This window comes from Aegilops tauschii, chromosome 3, assembly GCF_002575655.3.
Source record: "Aegilops tauschii subsp. strangulata cultivar AL8/78 chromosome 3, Aet v6.0, whole genome shotgun sequence".
Lineage (NCBI taxonomy): Eukaryota > Viridiplantae > Streptophyta > Magnoliopsida > Poales > Poaceae > Aegilops > Aegilops tauschii.
This window is the reverse complement of record NC_053037.3, coordinates 94,425,463-94,449,218: the sequence shown is the minus strand read 5'-3', so window position 1 is coordinate 94,449,218 and position 23,756 is coordinate 94,425,463. Positions and strand designations below refer to the sequence as shown.

Sequence of the window (23,756 nt, the reverse complement as noted above, 5' to 3'; positions counted from 1 at the left end):
TTAAATTAAGGGTTTTGTGTAACACACAATGTGGTGGCACAGTTAGTTGGAATTTGTTCAAACTAGTTACTGTGGCGAATTCTATAACAAGGCCTAAGTATGTTGACGCTTTAGAAGCGACAAAGAAGATGTTGAATCATATAGTTCATTCATGAACTTAGTATGGTTCCAAGATGGCTTTTGACAATGGGACACTACTGCAGATAGTTGCTCCATAACTCAGTCTGAGGAATCCAGGTTCGACCTGTGATTCACATACATACAAAGCCAAGTCCACACAAAATATGAATTTTGTGAAAACGTGAAAACGTGAGGACATGCAAAGATACACACGGAGCTGAAGTCGTCAGATCCGTTGGACATCAGGCTATACCACAAGCGAAGCATATTTACACCGGTGTGCCACAGGTGTGAAGTGCATTAGCATAAGCTAGATTATTGTCTCTAGTGCAAGTCGGAGTCTGTAGGAGATATGCCCTAGAGGCAATAATAAATGTTATTGATTATCTCCCTGTTCATAATTATGTTTATGTTCCATGCTACAACTGCTTTGGTTCCCGAGCCCGTATATCCATAAAGGCTCTGGGGAGAACCCATATGCACGTGTGGAATAATAAACGGTAAAATGTATTCCTAGTCGTGCCTCTAAGACTAGCTCAAGTGTTGCATGATGATTATGTTTTCCCAATCATGGGCATGTCTATGCCAAGCAACTTTGAGGGCACAATGTCAGGAAGGACATTTGTGTTGAATCGACCCGAATTGATGTTATGCTATGAGATACATTCATCACAAGTTAATGGTTTATAACACAGAGATAGTTAATGTTTGCATAATTCCTTAGACCATGAGAGTATCGAGTTTCTTCATGCTTTCTTCATGAACTTTGGGGTTTGTCAAACGTCATCCGTAACTGGATGGCTATTACAGCGGCTTACGGGTTCATGGGAAAGTATGTTAAGTAACTTGATAGCTCGAGATTGGGATTTGCTCCTCCGACGATGGAGAGATATACTCGGGCCCTCTCGGTGTTACGGTGTCCATCATCGTCTGGCCAAACACTTTGTGATTTGATCACGGGGATGCCGGAACACGAAACAAGAAAAGGGAACAAAACCGGTAACGAGGTAACTTGCATAGTGGACAAAGTGTTGGCCCACGGGGATGCAATAAATCTCACCTCAGGTGTTTGTGATATATCGTGAAGCAATAGGAATAGCACGCGGCAACTGGAGGTTCACTCGAATATTTATTCGTGTGGGTATAGGGGTCAATATGGGTGTCCACGGCTCCGATGTTGATCATTGATTGGAAGGGGTTCCGGGTCATGTCTATACTTCACCGAACCTATAGGTTTACACGCTTAAGGGTCATCTATCTGCTGAATACTAGACAGGGACTGAGAGAAAATCACCGAAAAAGTTTCGGACACCGGAAAAGTTTCGGACAGCGAAAAAGTTCCGCAGAGAGAGGTCACCGGATGAGTTCCGATGAAACTGAAAGGTTGTTTCAGGGGATACCATAAAGTCAAATTGGTTTCGGCACATGCCTGATAATTCTTGGAGGATGCCAGAATCATTCTGGAAGCTTTCTGGAATTTTCCGGGATAATAACCGGATATGCTCCGGAGCTGCCGGAACCACTTCAGATGTTTTTCGCAGATGAAATTCACTAATCTAAAATTGTTTCAGAACGAATCTGAAATCATTTTAGTGGGTACTGGAATTATTCTAAGACCCACAGAAATATTTTCGGATTTAGTGGACTCGAAAAATTGTCTTCATGAATAGTGAAAACGCATTCTTGTTTTCTTTTCGCAGATGAAAATCACTAAACCGAAATTGTTTCGGAACGTGTTGAAAATTATTTTAGTGGGTACTGGAAATGTTCTGAGCCCACATAAATATTTTCAGTTCGAACGGACGCTGAAAAATGTCGTCATGAATAGTGAAAGTGCTTTTTGCTTGGCTTCTTGGAGAAGCCACCTTGAGGGCCTTTTTGGTATTTCCCCCCTTGGCTTCTTGGAGAAGCCACCCTTGGGCTTGGCCTATAAATAGGGGTGGAGGGGGCTGCCTAAAGGATCATCCCTTGCTCTCATACACATGCCATGCATTATCTGGCTTCTTCTCTCCCTCCCACGAAAAGAGTTTCGTAGAGCCGTAAGGCTGTCTGGGTTCCGGCAGGAACTAGTTCTGGACGGCAAAGCCCTGCCGGATAGATGAGACCGTATGTGTGCAACTCTGTAGAGAGATCGTAGTTTCGGTCTTAGTTCGTGAGTTCCTCCCGAAGGGCTGTTCTTGTGACTGTCCGAGTTTCGAAGGTCCTCCAGAAGGGTTGTCTGAGTGACCGTTCGAGTTTCGAAGGTCCTCCCGAAGGGCTGTCCGCGACACCGTCCGGGGGGGGGGGTTGTTCGACCGCCTCCCGGAGGGTTGTCTGAGGAGCAGATGAGGGTATACATCCTCGCGGTTGGGAGGTTGTAAATCCTAGCTGCGGGGATCTGCACCGCCCATCGTCATCGACTCTACTTCCCGCTGCGCTACGAGTCGGTAACGAAAAAGATCAAACCATGTATGCAGTCTCCATAGTGGTCCTGGGCTGGTGCGTAGGTCGGAAATTTTTTGTTTTCTGTTGCGTTCCCCTTCACTAGGAGAGAGGTGGGCCTGGCCCTGGTCGGCGTCCGCGGATACTTAAAAATAACACGCTTAACGAGTTCTTGGTATTTGATCTGAGTCTGGCCATTTGGTCTATACGCACTAACCAACTACGCGGGAACAGTTATGGGCACTCGACGTCGTGGTATCAGCCGAAGCCTTCATAACGTCAGCGACCAAGCGGAGCGCGCCGCATTGGACAGTAAGCTCGCACTTGTATTAAGGGGGCTAGGTGCTTCCGGCCGCGTACGCAACATGCAGGTGTGCAATGGGCGATGGGCCCAGACCCCTGCGCGCATAGGATTTAGACCGGCGTGCTGACCTCTCTGTTGTGCCTAGGTGGGGCTGCGACGTGTTGATCTTCCGCGGCCGGGCATGACCTAGAAAAGTGTGTCCGGCCAAATGGGATCGAGCGTGTTGGGTTATGTGGTGCACCCCTACAGGGAAGTTTATCTATTCGAATAGCCGTGTCCCTCGGTAAAAGGACAACCCAGAGTTGTACCTTGACGTTATGACAACTAGAACCGGATAGTTAATAAAACACACCCTTCCAAGTGCCAGATACAACTCGGTGATCGCTCTCTAACAGGGCGACGAGGAGGGGATCGCCGGGTAGGATTATGCTATGCGATGCTTGTTGGGGAACGTAGTAATTTCAAAAAAATTCCTATGCACACGCAAGATCATGGTGATGCATAGCAACTAGAGGGGAGAGTGTTGTCCACGTAACCTCGTAGACCGACAGCGGAAGCGTTATCACAACGCGGTTGATGTAGTCGTACGTCTTCACGATCCGACCGATCAAGTACCGAACGCACGGCACCTCCGAGTTCAGCACACGTTCAGCTCGATGACGTCCCTCGAACTCCGATCCAGCCGAGTGTTGAGGGAGAGTTTTGTCAGCACGACGGCGTGGTGACGATGATGATGTTCCACCGACGCAGGGCTTCGCCTAAGCTCCGCGACGGTATTATCGAGGTGTAATATGGTGGAGGGGGGCACCGCACACGGCTAAAATATCGTATATCAAGTGTGTATAGAGGTGCCCCCCTGCCCCCGTATATAAAGGAGCAAGGGGGAGGCCGGCTGCCCTAGGCGCGCCAAGGAGAGGGGGGAGTCCTCCTAGTAGGAGTAGCACTCCCCTTTCCTAGTCCAACTAGGAAAAGAGGGGGGAAGGAAAGAGAGGGAGAGGGAGAGGGAAAGAGGGGCTGCGCCCCCCTCTCCTAGTCCAACTAGGATTCCTCATGGGAGGGGGCGCTCCACCTCCTGGCTGCTGCCCTCTCTCTCCCCTCAAGGCCCACTAAGGCCCAATACTTCCCCGGGGGGTTTCGGTAACCCTCCGGCACTCCGGTTTAATCCGAAACTTCTCCGGAACACTTCCGATGTCCAAATATAGTCGTCCAATATATCAATATTTATGTCTCGACCATTTAGAGACTCCTCGTCATGTCCGTGATCACATCCGGGACTCCGAACAACCTTCGGTACATCAAAACATACAAACTCATAATATAACGGTCATCGTAACGTTAAGCGTGCAGACCCTACGGGTTCGAGAACTATGTAGACATGACCGAGACACCTCTCCGGTCAATAACCAATAGTGGAACCTGGATGCTCATATTGGTTCCCACATATTCTACGAAGATCTTTATCGGTCAAACCGCATAACAACATACGTTGTTCCCTTTGTCATCGGTATGTTACTTGCCCGAGATTCGATCGTCGGTATCTCGATACCTAGTTCAATCTCGTTACCGGCAAGTCTCTTTGCTCGTTCCGTAATACATCATCCCGCAACTAACTCATTAGTCACAATGCTTGCAAGGCTTATAGTGATGTGCATTACCGAGTGGGCCTAGAGATACCTCTCCGACTATCGGAGTGACAAATCCTAATCTCGAAATACGCCAACCCAACAAGTACCTTTGGAGACACCTGTAGAGCACCTTTATAATCACCCATTTACATTGTGACGTTTGGTAGCACACAAAGTGTTCCTCCGGTAAACGGGAGTTGCATAATATCATAGTCATAGGAACATGTATAAGTCATGAAGAAAGCAATAGCAACATACTAAACGATCGGGTGCTAAGCTAACGGAATGGGTCAGGTCAATCATGTCATTCTCCTAATGAGGTGATCTCGTTAATCAAATGACAACTCATGTCTATGGCTAGGAAACATAACCATCTTTGATTAACGAGCTAGTCAAGTAGAGGCATACTAGTGACACACTGTTTGTCTATGTATTCACACATGTATTATGTTTCCGGTTAATACAATTCTAGCATGAATAATAAACATTTATCGTGATATAAGGAAATAAATAATACTTTATTATTGCCTCTAGGGCATATTTCCTTCAATGCTACTTGGTGAACTCGGTGATCGCTCTCTAACAGGGCGACGAGGAGGGGATCGCCGGGTAGGATTATGCTATGCGATGCTACTTGGTGAACTTACCATCTACTCTCTCCTACATGCTGCAAGATGGAGGTGGCCAGAAGCGTAGTCTTCGACAGGATTAGCTATCCCCCTCTTATTCTGGCATTCTGCAGTTCAGTCCACCGATATGGCCCTTTACACATATACCCATGCATATGTACTGTAGCTCCTTGCTTGCGAGTACTTTGGATGAGTACTCACGGTTGCTTTTCTCCCTCTTTTCCCCCTTTCCTTCTACCTGGTTGTCGCAACCAGATGCTGGAGCCCAGGAGCCAGACGCCACCGTCGACGACGACTCCTACTACACCGGAGGTGCCTACTACTACGTGCAGCCCGCTGACGATGACCAGAAGTAGTTAGGAGGATCCCAGGCAGGAGGCATGCGCCTCTTTCGATCTGTATCCCCGGTTTATGCTAGCCTTCTTAAGGCAAACTTGTTTAACTTATGTCTGTACTCAGGTATTGTTGCTTCCGCTGACTCGTCTATGATCGAGCACTTGTATTCGAGCCCTCGAGGCCCCTGGCTTGTATTATGATGCTTGTATGACTTATTTATGTTTTAGAGTTGTGTTGTGATATCTTCCCGTGAGTCCCTAATCTTGATCGTACACATTTGCGTGCATGATTAGTGTACGGTCAAATCGGGGGCGTCACAAGTTGGTATCAGAGCCAACTGCCTGTAGGAATCCCCTTCCACACTCCTTGGCCGAAGTTGAGTCTAGTCATTGCAAAACTTTTACTAACATGGCTGTGCGGCTTACGGGCCCACGTCGCCATTGGGTGGTATTAGGATCTTTTACTCCTTGATCTTTACTCTGGGACTCTGAGCTCTCTTCTATTCTGGTTAAATGATTTTGCTAAAAACAAAACTAACTTTAGGTTCTCGAAAATACTTTCTCCCGGAGATCCCCTCACTTCAGATGATCGCCTGATGCACTAGAAGATTCCGAAGTTACTCTACGATGTTCTCTCGAGTCTTTGTGCCATCGCATTTGCGATTTCCTTCCACCGTCAACCCCTATGAAAACTGCATACACTTGCCATTCATACAATCATTCCCAGTTGATCTTGTTATTACAAGATACCATGAAATCCTCTCTATTGTTCCGAGAATATTTTGTGCCTACTGCCTTGTAGTTCCTTGCCACCTGAATACCCCTACGGATAATTTCTCGCCCTTATCGAGTATCCGCTCATCCCCCGTTGTTCATGTGTTTCACAAAGGTCTTCGAAACATTATTTGACCTTCCAAAAATCTTCAGCAGCTTATTGCTCTTGCAATTCTTACTTGCTTGCATTATGGTTAATCCCATAAGTATAGTAATCATATTGGCATCCTTTGCCACTATTAATTTTTGAGTCCATTGATTCAGTACGTTGTGAATGTTCACCATCATCAGTTGAATCCTAGGATTATCCTTCCGGCTCAGGCGTCTTTTGGATATGAGCTGGTTCTTGACCAATCAATGCCTTGATCGGTTGTGCTTCTAAGTCTATGGAACTTATTCATTTTCGATCAGAACGATGGCTTCTGATCCCTTGATTTGGAGATCTTAATTCCTTTGCCTTTGAGATTTGATTTAGTCAGTTGTTTCTATAATCTAATCCCTTGCATTCTTTCTTCTTATGGTTGAGTACCGTTACTCACATTAGATCCTTTGTTGGATTTTATCCGATAAAGTCCTTCATATTCAATCACTTTGGAAGTTCTTTCCCTGATACATAATGCCATTGGTAAATCCTATTCTCTGATTTGGCCAACCATGCTCTTCTTTCGAGCTGGTGATATTTACTATTGAAGCTGGTGGTATACGTTTCCATGATACCCCGATGGGTTGAACCTATGCCTTCCTTAATATGTGTGAACTCGAAAGTTTTCACGAGTCATACTCTTCTGGTATTTTGCCAGATAAAAATTCAGCACCACAACTTCTTCGAAAATGAGAAGTGAATGAGAGGTTATGCATTGGAGAAGTGGGAGTCGACCTTGAACCTTGTGTTCATGCCCATGGACACGATGTAGATCCTATCATGGAAGCTTCTTGTAATAATAACTATTTCCTTGATATAATATCATTTGGTATCGGTGAATTGATCCTTTGCAATCGTGGTTCCGACCATGTTCTCCTTTAAATACCATTTCTCGTGCAAGTTTAAGCACTTGTCTTCTGCAGAGCAATACCCCGGTCCAACCCCCTATTTTGATCTACCTTCGAGTATTACCCCCTGGTAATCTCGAGGATATCATGCTATTGCCCTACCTATTATGAATTTCTGATGAAGTGGTACCTTTCCCCGTCATAATCACTCCACGGGTTATGGGTTGTCGTCAATCGAGAACGCCGATTAGTGAATCGAATCTGCACTACAATTCAGTACCTTCTAGTACTTTGTTGTTGAGGAGTTTAATACTCCATCACGTCATTCCTAGCCTGATCGGCTATATCATCATAGTGCTAATTTTAACTGTGCTACTTGGTCCTTATTCCCGGAGCATAATTTTTGATGATGAGCTAAGCTTACGTCGATCTTCCTCATCATATCATTTCACCTTGAACAGCAAGCTTGGTTTCAAGTTTGTTTCGTACCATTGGTTCCAATAACCTTTCGCTTCATCATTCCTTTGACATGATGTCATCGCCGACCGACTACATCTTCATGAAACGTGTTGACAAATGTGTCGTGATCATCATCAACATTCTAAGCGTTTCCAGGATATTAATCAAATTCATGATGAGAGATATCATCCTTGCCCCCTCGATGATTGCGTTAACATCGACAACATTCTTGCATTTCCTCAACACAAAACTTGTTCATGTTTTGTGTTATACCTTGAGATCCTTGCTATCCAGCATTTACTCCTCTTTAACTTGGAGTATTACCATCTTTAATGTCAAGAATGTCGTGAGAATTTCACCACCTCTTAAGAATTCTTGATACAGGTGATACTTGTTGCCATATCCGTTCATTCCTTGGTCCCCGTGTTGTTTCTAACAGGAAAACCGACAATTGAACTATGTTGTGCGACTTCAAAACTTCTAGCAACCCTGTTGCTTTGAAGTTAATGGCCGATATTTCATTCTTAGACCATTGGTTACCGAATCACCATTCTAACATTGATCATCCTACCTAAGCCCATATTTCGGGTGCACCTTTCAACCAATGTTTAACTATGTATGTTTTCCTTGAGCATACCTCACTATATCATTTGATCTGACAAATGTTATCTCCTTGTTCACATAGTTGTGGAAATCCATCTTTTTTTAATCTCGATGAATTGTCGCTTATTCCATCAGCCACCTCCTCATCCTCTCGTTGGTTTACTGATGAACTCTTGTTTCGGAACTCGCTTCCATAGTTCATTTCCCGAGAATCTTACAATGACATCTCGACAATTTGTGTTGTACCTTTTCTTCTCAGACATCCTGAGTCTGAGGTATCCTGACACCAATCAGATTTGAATCTCGGTCAGATATGATGGTTGGAACATATTTCCAGGAGTTATAACATCTTTACATGACCCGGTAAGGTGGTGCCTTTGCTTAGCACCCCTGGCCTGAGGCCCTATTGTTATAGATTCCTTTTCAGCAAGGTTATCCTTTCTTCCATGAGGAAATCGTAAGACTTATTTTATAAGTTGTTCCTGATGGATCCTTTGTGTATTCAAAGTCTGATCTTTACCCAATGACCATGTCAATGCTATCTCGATGCTTCTCTGTGGTACTCCGCTTTTCAATAAGAACATTTGAAGCCCAATGCTAAATGTTTCTTGTTCAATTATCCAAATACTGTTGCATGGGTAATGTCATGAAATTACTCTCCCCTTATCTAAAGGGTTTTCTACATTATATCCTGTCACGGATATCATGCTGTGCTTATCATTGGGAAGGATATACCCCTGAAATGTCTGATAATCATATTTTTCCTTTACATTATTTGGTTTAACCTTTCTTGTGATCTATATGATCTGAGCAGTAATATTCTCCTGCTTATGTAAACACCTCGGTGTACAACTCTGTCAGTAAGACCCTGTTACTATTGTTGATGACATTCCGGTAACCACCGATGGACGAGAACTTTGCCTATTGGTCCGCCTTGTTTCAACGAGCAGGAAAATGGTTCTCTTCGTCCCTCGCCCTTGGTACCAATGATGCTACCAACATAACTGACTGGTTATTCTCTGACATGCCTTGCTTACATGATCGTGCAAGACGTCACCCCTCTTCCTACTTTTAACCCACATGGTGGGCCCATAACCCACAGTTCCACAGGATCGAAACCTAACTCTCCTGGACACCCCCTGTTCCCGAAGTTATTCCTCGCGTGTGGCCTCGTATGTAATTCACGAGCCACCGTCTGAGAGTTCATCAATTCTGATATCAGACACAATACTTATTCCCATTGCTTTGAACCCCTTTCACGCCCTGTTTCAGGCATCGAACGATTGCCTGCCTGCTCGAAACTTCCCATGAATACCCCCTTACTTTGCTCTCGATATTTTCTTAAGTTTCAATTCGAGAGTACTTTTCGCCACCTTCCCCGATGTTATCGACCAGATAGTCAACCTTGCAGAGGTCCGTTCTCACGGAATACCCACCCTCTATTCTTTCGTAAGTACGATGGAGTTCCCAAAAAAAAGGAAGACAACTTCATCATGACAACCTGAAGCAGAAGACTGAAGACATCAATGTAATGGATCGACCTCTTCGAGAAGAGCAACTATGACCGAGAAGAAGCGTTAGAATTTCGTAACCAGATCCCTTCCCCCTTATAACCGCTCCTAAATCTCGGGACGAGATTTCTTGTAGTGGAGGAGAATTGTGAGGCCCGGATAATCAAGCTATAGTAATTCTCTGCTAATGATGCCATGTCACTTCGATTACTGTTGCTAATCATGAGTTAGTTCGAAACCGATTCAAAATTCAAATTCAAAATATGGCAAACAACAACAAAATTCAAACATTAAAACAAAAATGTTCGGTTAGTGCCAAGTATTGCATGGGTAATTATGGTGGAGAAACCACACTTTTATAGAATGCTTAAAGGCTCTAAGATAACTAAAACAGTAGTTAAAAAATTAAATAAATGCCTTTTGTATTTTATAAAATATTAAACTATTCATTTAGTTGCCAAAAAGATAATGGGGAAGTAGCATAATTAGTATCGCTAATTTAGGATTTTACATTATAATTTATAAAACTAAAATAAAACAGTAAAAGAAAAATAAATAAAAGTAAAGTAAAAGAAAAACAGAAAACAGAAATAAGAAAATAAAAAGGGGCCTAAGTTCTACTGTGCACTTAGGCCTACTAGCTACAGGTGCGGCCCAGCCCACCTGGAGTCCTCTCCTTCCTCCTACTGCTCATCCGAGCTCGGTGGCCGCCGGGCGCTCGTCCAGGCCGCGGATGGCCACGCGGTGACCATCCGCCGAGCCCCCGCACGGCTAAGGCCACCCTCGACCCCCTGGAAACCCTAGCTACCCCCAGTTTTCCCCCTCGCTCTCTCTATCGCTCCCGCTGCGAGCTTGCCCGAGAGCTCGCCGCCGCGACGCTTGATCCCGCGGCCACCGTGCCCCGATTGCCCCGCCGACGTGCCCGAACGGCTCCCCGACGTCGACTACGTCGACTACGCCGAACGGAACGAGCTGGGAAGCCCCCACGCCGCCGCCATCTTCTTCTCCTTCCTCGGATCACCGCCGTCTATCGCGGTCGATTCCGGATGCTCCATGCCTCCCCGAGCACACTGCCACTTCCCTACGGCTCCCGGTGAGCCACCACGTGTCCCCCCTCGCTCCCCCGCACGGATCCATCACCGTAGCCGCCGTTGCCATCGCCGCCTGAAGCCCACTCCGCAACAGAGCTCGTCACCGTCGTCCTCGTCGATGTCGTGCTCACCCGAGCTCGCCACCGTGCTCTAGGACTCGCCAGGACCGCGTAGAGCCTCCCAGTAGTCTTGTCGTGCCGTCTAGCCGCAGTTCGCGCGAGGGCCAAACTCCGGCGTCTGCTCCGCCGCTCGCCGTCGTAGCTTCCGGCCGTTTACGGCCGCACCGCTCCCGTAGATGGATGCGGCGTTGAACGCTCGTTCGAACGAGCCTAAGCACCCCCCGAACGGAGCACCATAGCGATTTTCTGGCCAAGTCCGGCGAGCTCCGCCGTGTTTTTGGTCACCGGAGTTGTCTCCGGCGCCGACGCCGACGTGGCGCAGTGGGCCCCGCCTCTGGGTCACTGACCCGTGGGCCCAGGGCCCCTAGTTGACTGGGTTGACCAGTCAACCCTGCTGACTGGGCGCCATGTGCCACCGACATGTGGGACCCCCCCTCAGTTAACTAAGACTAATCTGAATTTAAACTTAAACTATAATTAATATTGCCACTAATAGTAGGGGCAACCTGCTAATTAGACTATGTTAGGTTTAAATTAAACTCTAGTTAAGCCTCTCTCTATGACATGCGGGACCCACTGGTCAGGGTTGACCTGGACCATCTGAGGTTTCACCGCTGACGCTTGGATGATGTCATGCTGACATCACCGGTCACTGTTTTGGATAATTCGAATTTAGATAATTAAATTAATTCTAGAGTATTAATAAAATATAAAAATTAATATAAAATAATCTGTAACTCGGATGAAGATACTTTATTCATGAAAGTTGCTCAGAACGACGAGACAAATCTGAATACGTAGCCCGTTCGTCCGCCACACATCCCTAGCATAGCGAACACGCAACTTTCCCCCTCCGGTTCATCTGTCCGAAAACGCGAAACTTCGCGGATACTTCCCCGGATGTTTTCCCCCTTCGCCGGTATCACTTACTACCGCGTTTGGGCACCCCTAGTGTGACGCACCCAATTCAATCGTACACTAATCATGCACGCAAACGTGTACGATCAAGATCAGGGACTCACGGGAAGATATCACAACACAACTCTAAAACATAAATAAGTCATACAAGCATCATAATACAAGCCAGGGGCCTCAAGGGCTCGAATACAAGTGCTCGATCATAGACGAGTCAACGGAATCAACAATATCTGAGTACAGACATAAGTTAAACAAGATTGCCTTAAGAAGGTTAGCACAAACTGGGATACAGATCGAAAGAGGCGCATGCCTCCTGCCTGGGATCCTCCTAACTACTCCTGGTCGTCGTCAGTGGGTTGCACGTAGTAGTAGGCTCCTCCGGTGTAGTAGGAGTCGTCGTCGACGGTGGCGTCTGGCTCCTGGGCTCCAGCATCTGGTTGCGACAATCAGGTAGAATGGAAAGGGGGAAAGAGGGAAAGAGGGAGAAAAGCAACCGTGAGTACTCATCCAAAGTACTCGCAAGCAAGGAGCTACACTACATATGCATGGGTATATGTGTAAAGGGCCATATCAGTGGACTGAACTGCAGAATGCCAGAATAAGAGGGGGGTAGCTAATCCTGTCGAAGACTATGCTTCAGGCCACCTCCATCTTGCAGCATGTAGAAGAGAGTACATGGTAAGTTCACCAAGTAGCATCATATAGCATAATCCTACCCGGCGATCCCCTCCTCGTCGCCCTGTTAGAGAGCGATCACCGGGTTGTATCTGGCACTTGGAAGGGTGTGTTTTATTAAGTATCTGGTTCTAGTTGTCATAAGGTCAAGGTACAACTCCGGGTCGTCCTTTTACCGAGGGACACGGCTATTCGAATAGATAATCTTCCCTGCAGGGGTGCACCACATAACCCAACACGCTTGATCCCATTTGGCCGGACACACTTCCCTGGGTCATGCCCGGCCTCGGAAGATCAACACATCGCAGTCCTACCTAGGCACAACAGAGAGGTCAGCACACCGGTCTAAATCCTATGGCGCAGGGGTCTGGGCCCATCGCCCATTGCACACGTGCACGTTGCGAACGTGGCCGGAAGCAGACCTAGCCTAGCAGGCGTTCCAGTCCAATCCGGCGCGTGCCGCTCAGTCGCTGACGTCACGAAGGCTTCGGCTGATACCACGACGCCGAGTGCCCATAACTGTTCCCGCGTAGTTGGTTAGTGCGTATAGACCAAATGGCTAGACTCAGATCAAATACCAAGATCCCGTTAAGCGTGTTAAGTATCCGCGAACGCCGAACAGGGCCAGGCCCACCTCTCTCCTAGGTGGTCTCAACCTGCCCTGTCACTCCGCCACAAAGTAACAGTCGGGGGCCGTCGGGAACCCAGGCCCACCTCTACCGGGATGGAGCCACCTGCCCCTTCAGCCCACATCTCCGAACAATATCATAAGTAATGTAACAGTATAAAGTATATAACATATGCCCGTGATCACCTCCCGAAGTGATCACGGCCCAGTAGTATAGCATGGCAGACGGACAAGAGTGTAGGGCCACTGATGGAACACTAGCATCCTATACTAAGCATTAGGATAGCAGGTAAAGGTAACAACTGTAGCAACAATGACAGGCTATGCAGCAGAATAGGATTAACTGAAAGCAGTAACATGCTACACTACTCTAATGCAAGCAATAGAGAGAAGGAATAGGCGATATCTCGTGATCAGGGGGGCTTGCCTGGTTGTTCTGGCAAGGAGGGGTCGTCAACACCGTAGTCGTACTGGGTAGCAGCGGCCTCGGTCTCGGTGTCTAACGAGAGAAGAGGGGGAAGAAACAATAAATATAATGCAAACATAAGCATGACGATGCATGACATGACAACGAACGGTGCTAGGTGTGCCCTAACACAGTACTAGGCGATACTGGCAAAGAGGGGAAACATCCGGGAAAGTATCCCCGGTGTTTCACGTTTTCAGACAAACGGTCCGGAGGGGGAAAGTTGCAGATTCGCTATGCTAGGGACGCGTGGCGGACGAACGGTCTGCGTATTCGGATTCGTCTCGTCGTTCTGAGAAACTTTCATGTATAAAGTATTTTCATCCGAGTTACAGATTATTTTATATTAATTTTAAAGATTTACTAATACTCTGGAATTAATTTCATTATCTAAATTCGAATTATCCAAAACAATGACATGTGATGTCAGGATGACATCATCCAGGCGTCAGCAGTCAAACCTCAGGTTGTCCAGGTCAATCCTGATCAGTGGGTCCCGCATGTCATAGAGAGAGGCTTAACTAGAGTTTAATTTAAATCTAAGATAGTCTAATTAGCAGGTGGCCCCCACTATCAGTGGCAATATTAATTATAGTTTAAGTTTAAATTCGGATTAGTCTTAGTTAACTGAGGGGGTCCCACATGTCGGTGGCACATGGTGCCCAGTCAGCAGGGTTGACTGGTCAACCCAGTCGACTAGGGTACCTGGGCCCACGGGTCAGTGACCCGGTAGGCCGGCACGTGGCGCAGGTCAGTGTCATCGCCGGAGTAACTCTGGAGACTACGTTTTGCGGCGGCGCGCGTCGGGAGGTGGTCGGGTTTCGGCTACGGTGGCTCGTTTCGTGCGCGGGAGGTGGCGTTTGAACGAGTGCGGTGAGCCGCATCCAGTGGCGGCGGTGGCGTGGCCGGAAGTGACGGCAGCGAGCACATCGGTGGACTGCCGGAGTCGGGCGTGAGCGCAAACGGTGATGCGGGGCATGGTAGGGCGAGCTAGCGGTGGCGTTGAGCTCCTATGCGTGCGCCGAGCACGGCTACATGCTCGGACGAGCTCGTCCGTGACGGCGTTGAAGGCGACGAGCACGGCGGCGGAGGCGAGCTACAGCGGAGGCGGCTACTATGGCTATGGGCACGAATCCGTGGAGAAAGAAGAGGGGGAAAAGGCAGAGCTCACCAGGGAGCACAAGGAAGGCTCGTTGTGGTCTCGGAGCGCAGGGGGGCGGCGAATCGACGCGGCGGAGCTTCGGTGGCCGGAGGTAGAAGACGATGCGGATCCGGCGATGGAGAGGCGCAGAGCTCGAATTAGTCCTCGTAGAGGACGTAGAGGACGACGGCGCATCTCCTAGGCGCGGTCTCGAGGCGTGAGGGCGACGGTGGCCGCGAGATCGACGGAGGCCATGGCGGCAGTGCTTCGAGCTCGTGCGGGGAAGGAGAGAGCGGCGCGAGGGAGATGGGAGAGTGAGCTAGGGTTCGTCAGGAGGGTTCGGGGAGGGGTCGCCGTCAACCTAAAGGAGCCGGGGGGGCACCGGATGGCCGCCCCGTGGCCATCTTCGGCCATGGACGCGGTGCGCGCCTCCAGCGCGACGGGGGTGAACAGGAGAAAGGGGAAGGGGTTAAGTGGGCCGTGTTTTCGGCTAATGGGCCACAGGGCCAGTAGATTAGTTTTGTTGTTATTTTTCTTTTGTCTTTTTCCTTTTGTTTAATTTTTCTTTTGATTTCTGTTTTATTTTTGTTCCTTTTTATTTCAGTTTTATAAAAATTAACACTAGCACCTAAATTTGTATTTATAAATATACTACTGCCACATTAATTCTCAACCCAAATAAAATAGTTTAATATTCTATAAAATTCAATAGGCATTTATTTAATTGTTTAACTACTGTTTTAATTATCTTAGAGCCTTTAAACATTTTATCAAAGTTTGGTTTCTCCACCATAATTACTTATGATTTATTTGACGCGCTTAGAGCATTTTAGTTTTAATGTTTGGAAACTTTTATTGTTTGACATATTTTGAATTTGAATTTTGAACCGGTTTTTGAACGAACAAGAGATTAGCAACAGTAACGGAGGTGACGTGGCATCATTAGCAGAGTTTCACTGTAGTATAATTATCCGGGCGTCACACCTAGCAACGCTCATTGTCATGTCATGCATCGTCAGGCGTATGTTTGCATTATATTTATTGTTTCTTCCCCCTCTTCTCTCGCTAGACACCGAGACCGACGCCACTGCTACCCAGTACGACTACGGTGTTGACGACCCCTCCTTCTCGGCTGAGCTTTCAGGCAAGCCGCCCCCCCTGATCACCAGATATCGCCTATTCTTCTCTATACTACTTGCATTAGAGTAGTGTAGCATGTTACTGCTTTCCGTTAATCCTATCCTGATGCATAGCCTGTCATTGTTACTACAGTTGTTACCCTTACCTGCTATCCTACTGCTTAGTATAGGATGCTAGTGTTCCATCAGTGGCCCTACACTCTTGTCCGTCTGCCATGCTATACTACTGGGCTGTGATCACTTCGGGAGGTGATCACGGGTATATACTATATACTTTATATACATGACACATGTGGTGACTAAAGTCGGGTCAGCTCGTTGAGTACCCGCAAGTGATTCTGATGAGGGGGCTGAAAGGACAGGTGGCTCCATCCCGGTAGAGGTGGGCCTGGGTTCCTGACGGCCCCTGACTGTTACTTTGTGGCGGAGCGACAGGGCAGGTTGAGACCACGTAGGAGAGAGGTGGGCCTGGCCCTGGTCGGCGCCCGCGGATACTTAAAAATAACACGCTTAACAAGTTCTTGGTATTTGATCTGAGTCTAGCCATTTGGTCTATACGCACTAACCAACTACGCGGGAACAGTTATGGGCACTCGACGTCGTGGTATCAGCCGAAGCCTTCGTGACGTCAGCGACCGAGCGGCGCGCGCCGCATTGGACCGTAAGCTCGCACTTGTATTAAGGGGGCTAGGTCTGCTTCCGGCCGCGTACGCAACGTGTAGGTGTGCAATGGGCAATGGGCCCAGACCCCTGCGCGCATAGGATTTAGACCGGCGTGCTGACCTCTCTGTTGTGCCTAGGTGGGGCTGCGATGTGTTGATCTTCCGCGGCCGGGCATGACCCAGAAAAGTGTGTCCGGCCAAATGGGATCGAGCGTGTTGGGTTATGTGGTGCACCCCTACAGGGAAGTTTATCTATTCGAATAGCCGTGTCCCTCGGTAAAAAGACGACCCAGAGTTGTACCTTGACCTTATGACAACTAGAACCGGATACTTAATAAAACACACCCTTCCAAGTGCCAGATACAACTCGGTGATCGCTCTCTAACAGGGCGACGAGGAGGGGATCGCCGGGTAGGATTATGCTATGCGATGCTACTTGGTGAACTCGGTGATCGCTCTCTAACAGGGCGACGAGGAGGGGATCGCCGGGTAGGATTATGCTATGCGATGCTACTTGGTGAACTTACCATCTACTCTCTCCTACATGCTGCAAGATGGAGGTGGCCAGAAGCGTAGTCTTCGACAGGATTAGCTATCCCCCTCTTATTCTGGCATTCTGCAGTTCAGTCCACCGATATGGCCCTTTACACATATACCCATGCATATGTAGTGTAGCTCCTTGCTTGCGAGTACTTTGGATGAGTACTCACGGTTGCTTTTCTCCCTCTTTTCCCCCTTTCCTTCTACCTGGTTGTGGCAACCAGATGCTGGAGCCCAGGAGCCAGACGCCACCGTCGACGACAACTCCTACTACACCGGAGGTGCCTACTGCTACGTGCAGCCCGCTGACGACGACCAGGAGTAGTTAGGAGGATCCCAGGCAGGAGGCCTGCGCCTCTTTCGATCTGTATCCCCTGTTTATGCTAGCCTTCTTAAGGCAAACTTGTTTAATTTATGTCTGTCCTCAGATATTGTTGCTTCCGCTGACTCGTCTATGATCGAGCACTTGTATTGAGCCCTCGAGGCCCCTGGCTTGTATTATGATGCTTGTATGACTTATTTATGTTTTAGAGTTGTGTTGTGATATCTTCCCGTGAATCCCTGATCTTGATCGTACACGTTTGCGTGCATGATTAGTGTACGGTCAAATCGGGGGCGTCACAAAGGAGTTAAAATTTGTCATGGTGCGCCGACAATATATCACTTATTATTTGTGGATGATTCACTTTTGTTTTTTCGAGCTTTAGAGCAGCAAGCAATAATTGTGAAAGGTTTGTTGAGCACTTATGCGCGAGTCAACTTATAAAACCATAAAAGTGCACCATCCTTTTCTCTAGTAATTTTTTTTGAGGTGGTATGGGTGGAAGTAAATAGGTTGTTGGAGATTACTGGTGAAGCTTTTGAACTAAAATATTTGGGTTTGCGGGTACCTGAGGGAAAAATGCATAAAGGGAGGTTTGAAACTGCCCAGGAAAGACTAAGGAAGAAACTTGTGGATTGGAGTGAGCAGTTCATGTCCTCGGGCAATAAAGAGATATTGATCAAAGTTGTTGCCCAGGCTATCTCCATGTATATTATGAACGTGTTTTGTTACCTGCTTCGATGTGTGATGATCTTACAAGAGAATGGTGAGGCGGTATTGGTGGGGTGTGGAGGGCAAGAAAAAGATGGCATGGCTCAGTTGGAACAAGTTGAGACTACCTAAGAGTAAGGGTGGTATAGGATTCACGGATATGCGAGTTTTTAACCAAGCATTGTTGGTAAAACAAGTGTGGCTATTAATTGAGTCTTCTGACAGTTTATGTGCTCGCTTGTTAAAGGCAAAATATTTTTCAAATGGAAGTATACTGGATACTGTGTTCTCTGAAAATTCCTCGGTTGTTTGGAAAGGCATACTATATGGTTTGGACCTGGTTAAGAAATGTAGAATATGGAGGATTGGTGGCGAGGCATCGGTTAGAACATGGAAGGGGCCCTGGATCCCTTGACAATATGATTTCGTCCAATTACTCCTAAAAGGAAATGTCGGTTTAATCATGCCTCCGTTTTCTTAGACACTATTGATGTTTGGATTATGGACCGTCTCGAGGAGCACTTCTGGTAAATGGATATTGCTGAAATTCTTAAGATACGTACGTCTCCTAGGAACCAGCAAGATTTCATCGGTTGGTCTCCGAAGGGACGATGCAACGACAGCGCGAGGATCAGTGGAGTTGCGGGGACGGTCTGGAATGACAGCATGGATCGCGTGTCACGACGCTATGATCCACAGGGGCCACGCAGTGGTAGCGCACGGGTTGGTGCAGCCGCGGGAACGGCCTTGGGATGACGGTGGACCGCGGGCCGTGGCACTACGGTCCGAAGGGGCGATGCAGTGGCAACGCACAGGTCAGTGCAACCGCGAGAACGGCCTTGGGACAGTGGTGTGGACCGCATGCCGCGGCGCTATGGCCGAAAGGGCGACGCAGCTGCGGCACGGGTCCGTGCAGTCACATGAAGAACCACGGGGTGGCGGCGCTGCTGTCCGACGGGTCAATGCAACGGTAACCCGTTACTCGATCGGTGGAGGGGTGCGTTATACTCGGGGACAGGGCAACGACAGCCGACGCACAACAACGGACGGGCAGACATGCGGACGAGGGCCGTGACGGGCCGCCGCGTCATGTGAGGCCGCCCGGTCGGAGAAGTGTCCTGGTGGTCGCGCCGGAGTTGGAGTAGAGGCGCGCGAGGGTCGACGGTGGCGGCGGGCTACGAAAACCGATCTTAGATCAGAAAAAAAAATATTAAGACGACGACACAAGAGAAAAATCCGGATCAAAAGATCACGAAAAAAACTCTCTAGAACAGCCGATCAACATGACCGGTGGACGAACCCTAGGTACGGGCGGCGTGGTCCCCGATAACGATCATGGAGATCGACCGCCCTGGTGCGGAGCGGTGTGAAAGTGGCGGCGGCTAGGATTGTGGATCAAGACTAAGCTGATACCATGTGAAAGAAATATTTGATGCAAGACAAGGTAGAAATAAATTCATCCGTGAAAAAGAAAAAGGTAGAAATAAATTCTACTTTATCCTATACTTCCTGATAATCAGGATACTCAACAAATCTGAGCCAGCAAAATCGGCACATCTCAACAGAGAAACCGGACTTGTTGTAATCTGCACTGGGGAATCATAATTGTAACGCTCAACTTGCCAGTGTAATCTAGCTATATCCCGCGTAGTCAGGGATAACCATATTTATTTGTTGTAATCTGTAAATTTATCTTGTTAGTATCTTGTGTATCGTTGTAATCTTGGCGATCAAGGATCGTCCTCGTATATATACATGGCAATGCCCAGGGGCATATCCCGGCAAATCCCGGACCCCTTTTTTGGTCGAAATCAAAGATGTCATCAACCGAGAAAACCAATGCTGCCGGCGGCGACAAGCTAAGCATGAAGCTGCTGGTGAACAGCAAGTCCCAGTGCGTGCTGTACGCCGAGGCCGGGAAGGACGTCGTCGACTTCCTCTTCTCCCTCCTCACGCTGCCGCTGGGCACGGTGGCCAAGCTGATCGCCGACGACAACCCCGCGGCCGGCTCCGTGGTCAACCTCTACAGCAGCGTCGACAGGCTCGACGACACCTACATCTGCCGCGACAACGCCAAGGACGACCTGCTCAGGCCCGCCGGCGGCTGCGAGAGCGGGAAGCTGCTCCAGCTTCCGGAGGCAAAGGCGCCGCAAACCACATTGCAAATCTTCCGCTGCACCGGCACATACTCACCCAACTGCAGGAGCTACGTGACCATGGCAAGTGGGACGCCGTGTGGAAGCTGCGGCGCAAGGATGACGACTTGGGCGCAGCTTGTTGGCTCCGTCGGCGGCGCTGGGTCGCCTGCTGCTGCGGCAGGGGCCGCCGCCGGGTTTGTGCAGCGGATCGTGACGTACACGGTGATGGACGACCTCAAGATCGCGCCTATGTCCACCATCTCCGGGATCACCATCCTCAACACCTTTGGCATCACGGACATCGGCTCTCTCCAGGAGAAGACCGTGCAGCTTGGCTACGCCGAGGTAATGACTGACGACTTCACTTGTGCAAATTGATCGTTCAGTTCATTTTTTTCCCTTTCATTAGGACTGCAAGTCTTAGCTCATTCTTTAAGTGTTGATTTTTGGTAGGGTTTGGATATGCTGAAGGCGTCACTGCAGACGGTTCTCACCGACGTCTTCCTTGGGAAGAAGCGGAAGGCCTCAAGCCCTTGAGCGATACTATTTAGTTGCGACGTCCTTGTTAATGGGCCGATGCTAGGCGTAAGCCGGTTGATAACTCGCAGTTATCATCCGCCTTGATAACCGTCCGATCATGCATATCATAGCCGTTCACTCAAAGTCCCACGGATCCCACTTCCTCTCAGATGCACATGTTCGCCTCGCACACCACAGCACAACGCCCAGTCGCCCACTGTCCCGCTACGATGCAACGGACGTCGACGTTGCCGGAGCTATGATGCAGTGGCCGTTGACGCCTCCGTACCTGTGATGCAGCGGTCGTCGACGCCGCCGGAGTTGCGCTGCAGCGGCCGCGACGCCGCCGGAGCAGTGATGCAGCGGTCGTGGACGCCGCCGGAGTTTGCGCTGCAGCGGCCGCGACGCCGTCGGAGCAGTGATGCAGCAGCCGCGTCGCCTCCGGAGTTGCTATGTAGTGGCCGCCGGCCTTGCCGAAGCTGCAATGCAGCGGTCGTCGACGCCACCGGTGTTGTGATGCAGCGGTGGCGACGCTGCCGGAGCTGCAATACATCGACCGCCGGAGCTGCAATGCAAACGGTCATCGACGCCACCGGTGTTGTGATGCAGCGGCCTGCAACAGACGTCGACGCCACCGGAGTTGTGATGCAGCGGCCGCCGGAGCTGCAATGCAACGGACGTCAACGTCGCCGGAGTTGTGATGCAGCGGCCGCGACGCCACTGGTGCTATGATGCAGTGGGCGTCGATGTTGGCTGTTGTGGATGAGTTGCGTCGCAGCCAGAGCAACCCTGCGACGAGGTGTCCTCGCAGTAGGAGTAGCGTCGAGCCGCCGACGAGGTGCACCGCAGCATGGCGGCAACGGGCGAATTGCTGCATCGCAGCACGATGGCCGTGGGTGAGCGGGGCATCGCATCGCCGGCAGAAACGACGAGCGGCCGCCTCCTCACACATGTGTGTGTCGCCCATGCTAGGTTGCAGCACCGCGGTGGTGGCGTTGGGGGCTTCAGCACCCACCTTTTGCGGCGGGGATGTGGTAGGTGGTGGGTGCCGTCGATCCTCCCTGGTTCTCTGTAGCGGGGCGGGGTGGCCGGCGTTGCCATGGGAGCTCTCCCCTTCGAGCGGGATGAGCAGAGATGGGGAGGAGAAAAAGACGAGTGGCGAAATCTGCGGAGAAGAAGGGACGCGAAGAGATAAGGCCGGCCGGCGGTAGATGGGCCCAGAGGACACGTGGCAAGCAACGCGGGAGGCTTACGTTTGTTATATCAGCCGGTGGAAACGGAGTGTTTTCCTTGTTGATGTGGTTTGCTTTGCTTTGTTGGACATCTTATACAATGTCTGCTCTTAGGAACCGGAAACAAAAATATAAATCCTATTGAGTTAACGTTTTCATGGAATTGGTTTTCTGAGAGAACACTCTATGATGTGTTCGATCCCACGCCTAAATTTTAAAGCGGTGTCACGTCCGCATGTGACAATCCTCATAGGCTCACCATTCACCCCAACCCTCGCGAGCGAACGACACCCCCTATGATGTAGCCTGACAAGCACCGGGAACTCTAGAAGCATGTATGACAACAAATTCTTTCGAACATGTGGACAATTTCCCCCTGACAATTCTCTATGCTCCAACATGACAAATCCCCACAGATGAGGTATGAGGAATGAAACGTCTACGCAACCGCCTCTACTCCAGAAAAGGCCTAGGGTTCCCCTGTTTCGGTTGTTCTCAGTCCGGTAAGCTTTGGGTCGGGTCGAGGCAACTGGAAGGGCCACGAGCCTTTATCGTGAGCAGCATCCAAGACCAGCAACGGGAGCAAGGCTAGATAATATTTAGCTTTTTAATAAAAATGCATTTTCATTCAAACATTATATCGAGTTGATATAACCGTAATGAACGTCTCAATGATAAGTCTAATCACTTATCTACATGCCTTCCTTCGCTGCTAAGATGGGACCCCAAAAGCCCAAAACACACCAAAAACACCCAAAAGCATCATAGAGGGGACCTTTTCCCACACCATCTTAGTCTAGACCACCTAGAAGGATTTCAACTTTCTAAGAGTGAAACCGGATCGGATAATTTTTACCCGAATCTGATTCCAAATCCGACGAAATGGCAAATGGAAAGAGAAACAACAATCCAACTAGACACAGATAATGAATATAGGATATCATTGTCGCATTCAAAGCAGGACACAGAAAAGTCATTTTCTACTATACCAAATTCTTTGTTTATGTGATCGAGTAATCCAGCTTCAATATTCGGAATTATTTGATTTAGCCATTAGTTTAAAAAAAACTGAACCGGATCAGCACTTGGACCAAAAAAGGCAGAACCGGTGACCTTAGAGCATCTACAACTAGACCCTTCAAACCCATCTCAAACGCTTGGGCAGGCCACCCGGTCGCTGCCCGGTTACGAAATTTGGACCCAGACAGGCCCCTCAAATGGCCCTCAAACGCCCGGGCTGACCGGCACCCCCCATATCCAACACAAATATGGGGCGGATATGGGGGCGCCCGGGCGCGCCCGCCACGTCGGACCCGGCCCATGCTGGCCCACCCGACCCCACTTATATCCGTCCCCATCCTCTCGCCGGACCAAACCCTAGCCACTTCAGTCCAGTCCCCTCTGCCACCCCAGCTCACCTCCGGCGGTTTGCGACCTTCTCCACCATGGCAGGCAGCGGATCGGACTCCGACCAGTCCGGATCCGTCGACTGGGGTGTCGTCCCGTGTGGGTTGGAGGAGGCAATGTCAGTCCGCATTGCACTCCGCCGCTCCCGGGAGGACAGTGCCTGGCCGACGAACGGATCCGTCCGCCGCGATGCCATAGCGTCGGCTCACCGGGCGCTCGTGTCCTCTGGTGCTGGATCCTCGCGGTCCCGGTCGGAACACCTCTCCTTCCCCATCAT

At 49.2% G+C, this 23,756-nt stretch overlaps 1 protein-coding gene across 1 annotated transcript; it reads left to right on the top strand.

The window, feature by feature from the left end:
- The first annotated feature begins 20,000 nt into the window (after positions 1–20,000).
- Positions 20,001–20,858, top strand: LOC109777157 (uncharacterized). Its single transcript, XM_020335804.1, has 2 exons — positions 20,001–20,666; positions 20,775–20,858. The coding sequence occupies exons 1-2, from the start codon at positions 20,001–20,003 to the stop codon at positions 20,856–20,858; spliced, it is 750 nt and encodes a 249-aa protein (XP_020191393.1).
- Positions 20,859–23,756: the final 2,898 nt, after the last annotated feature.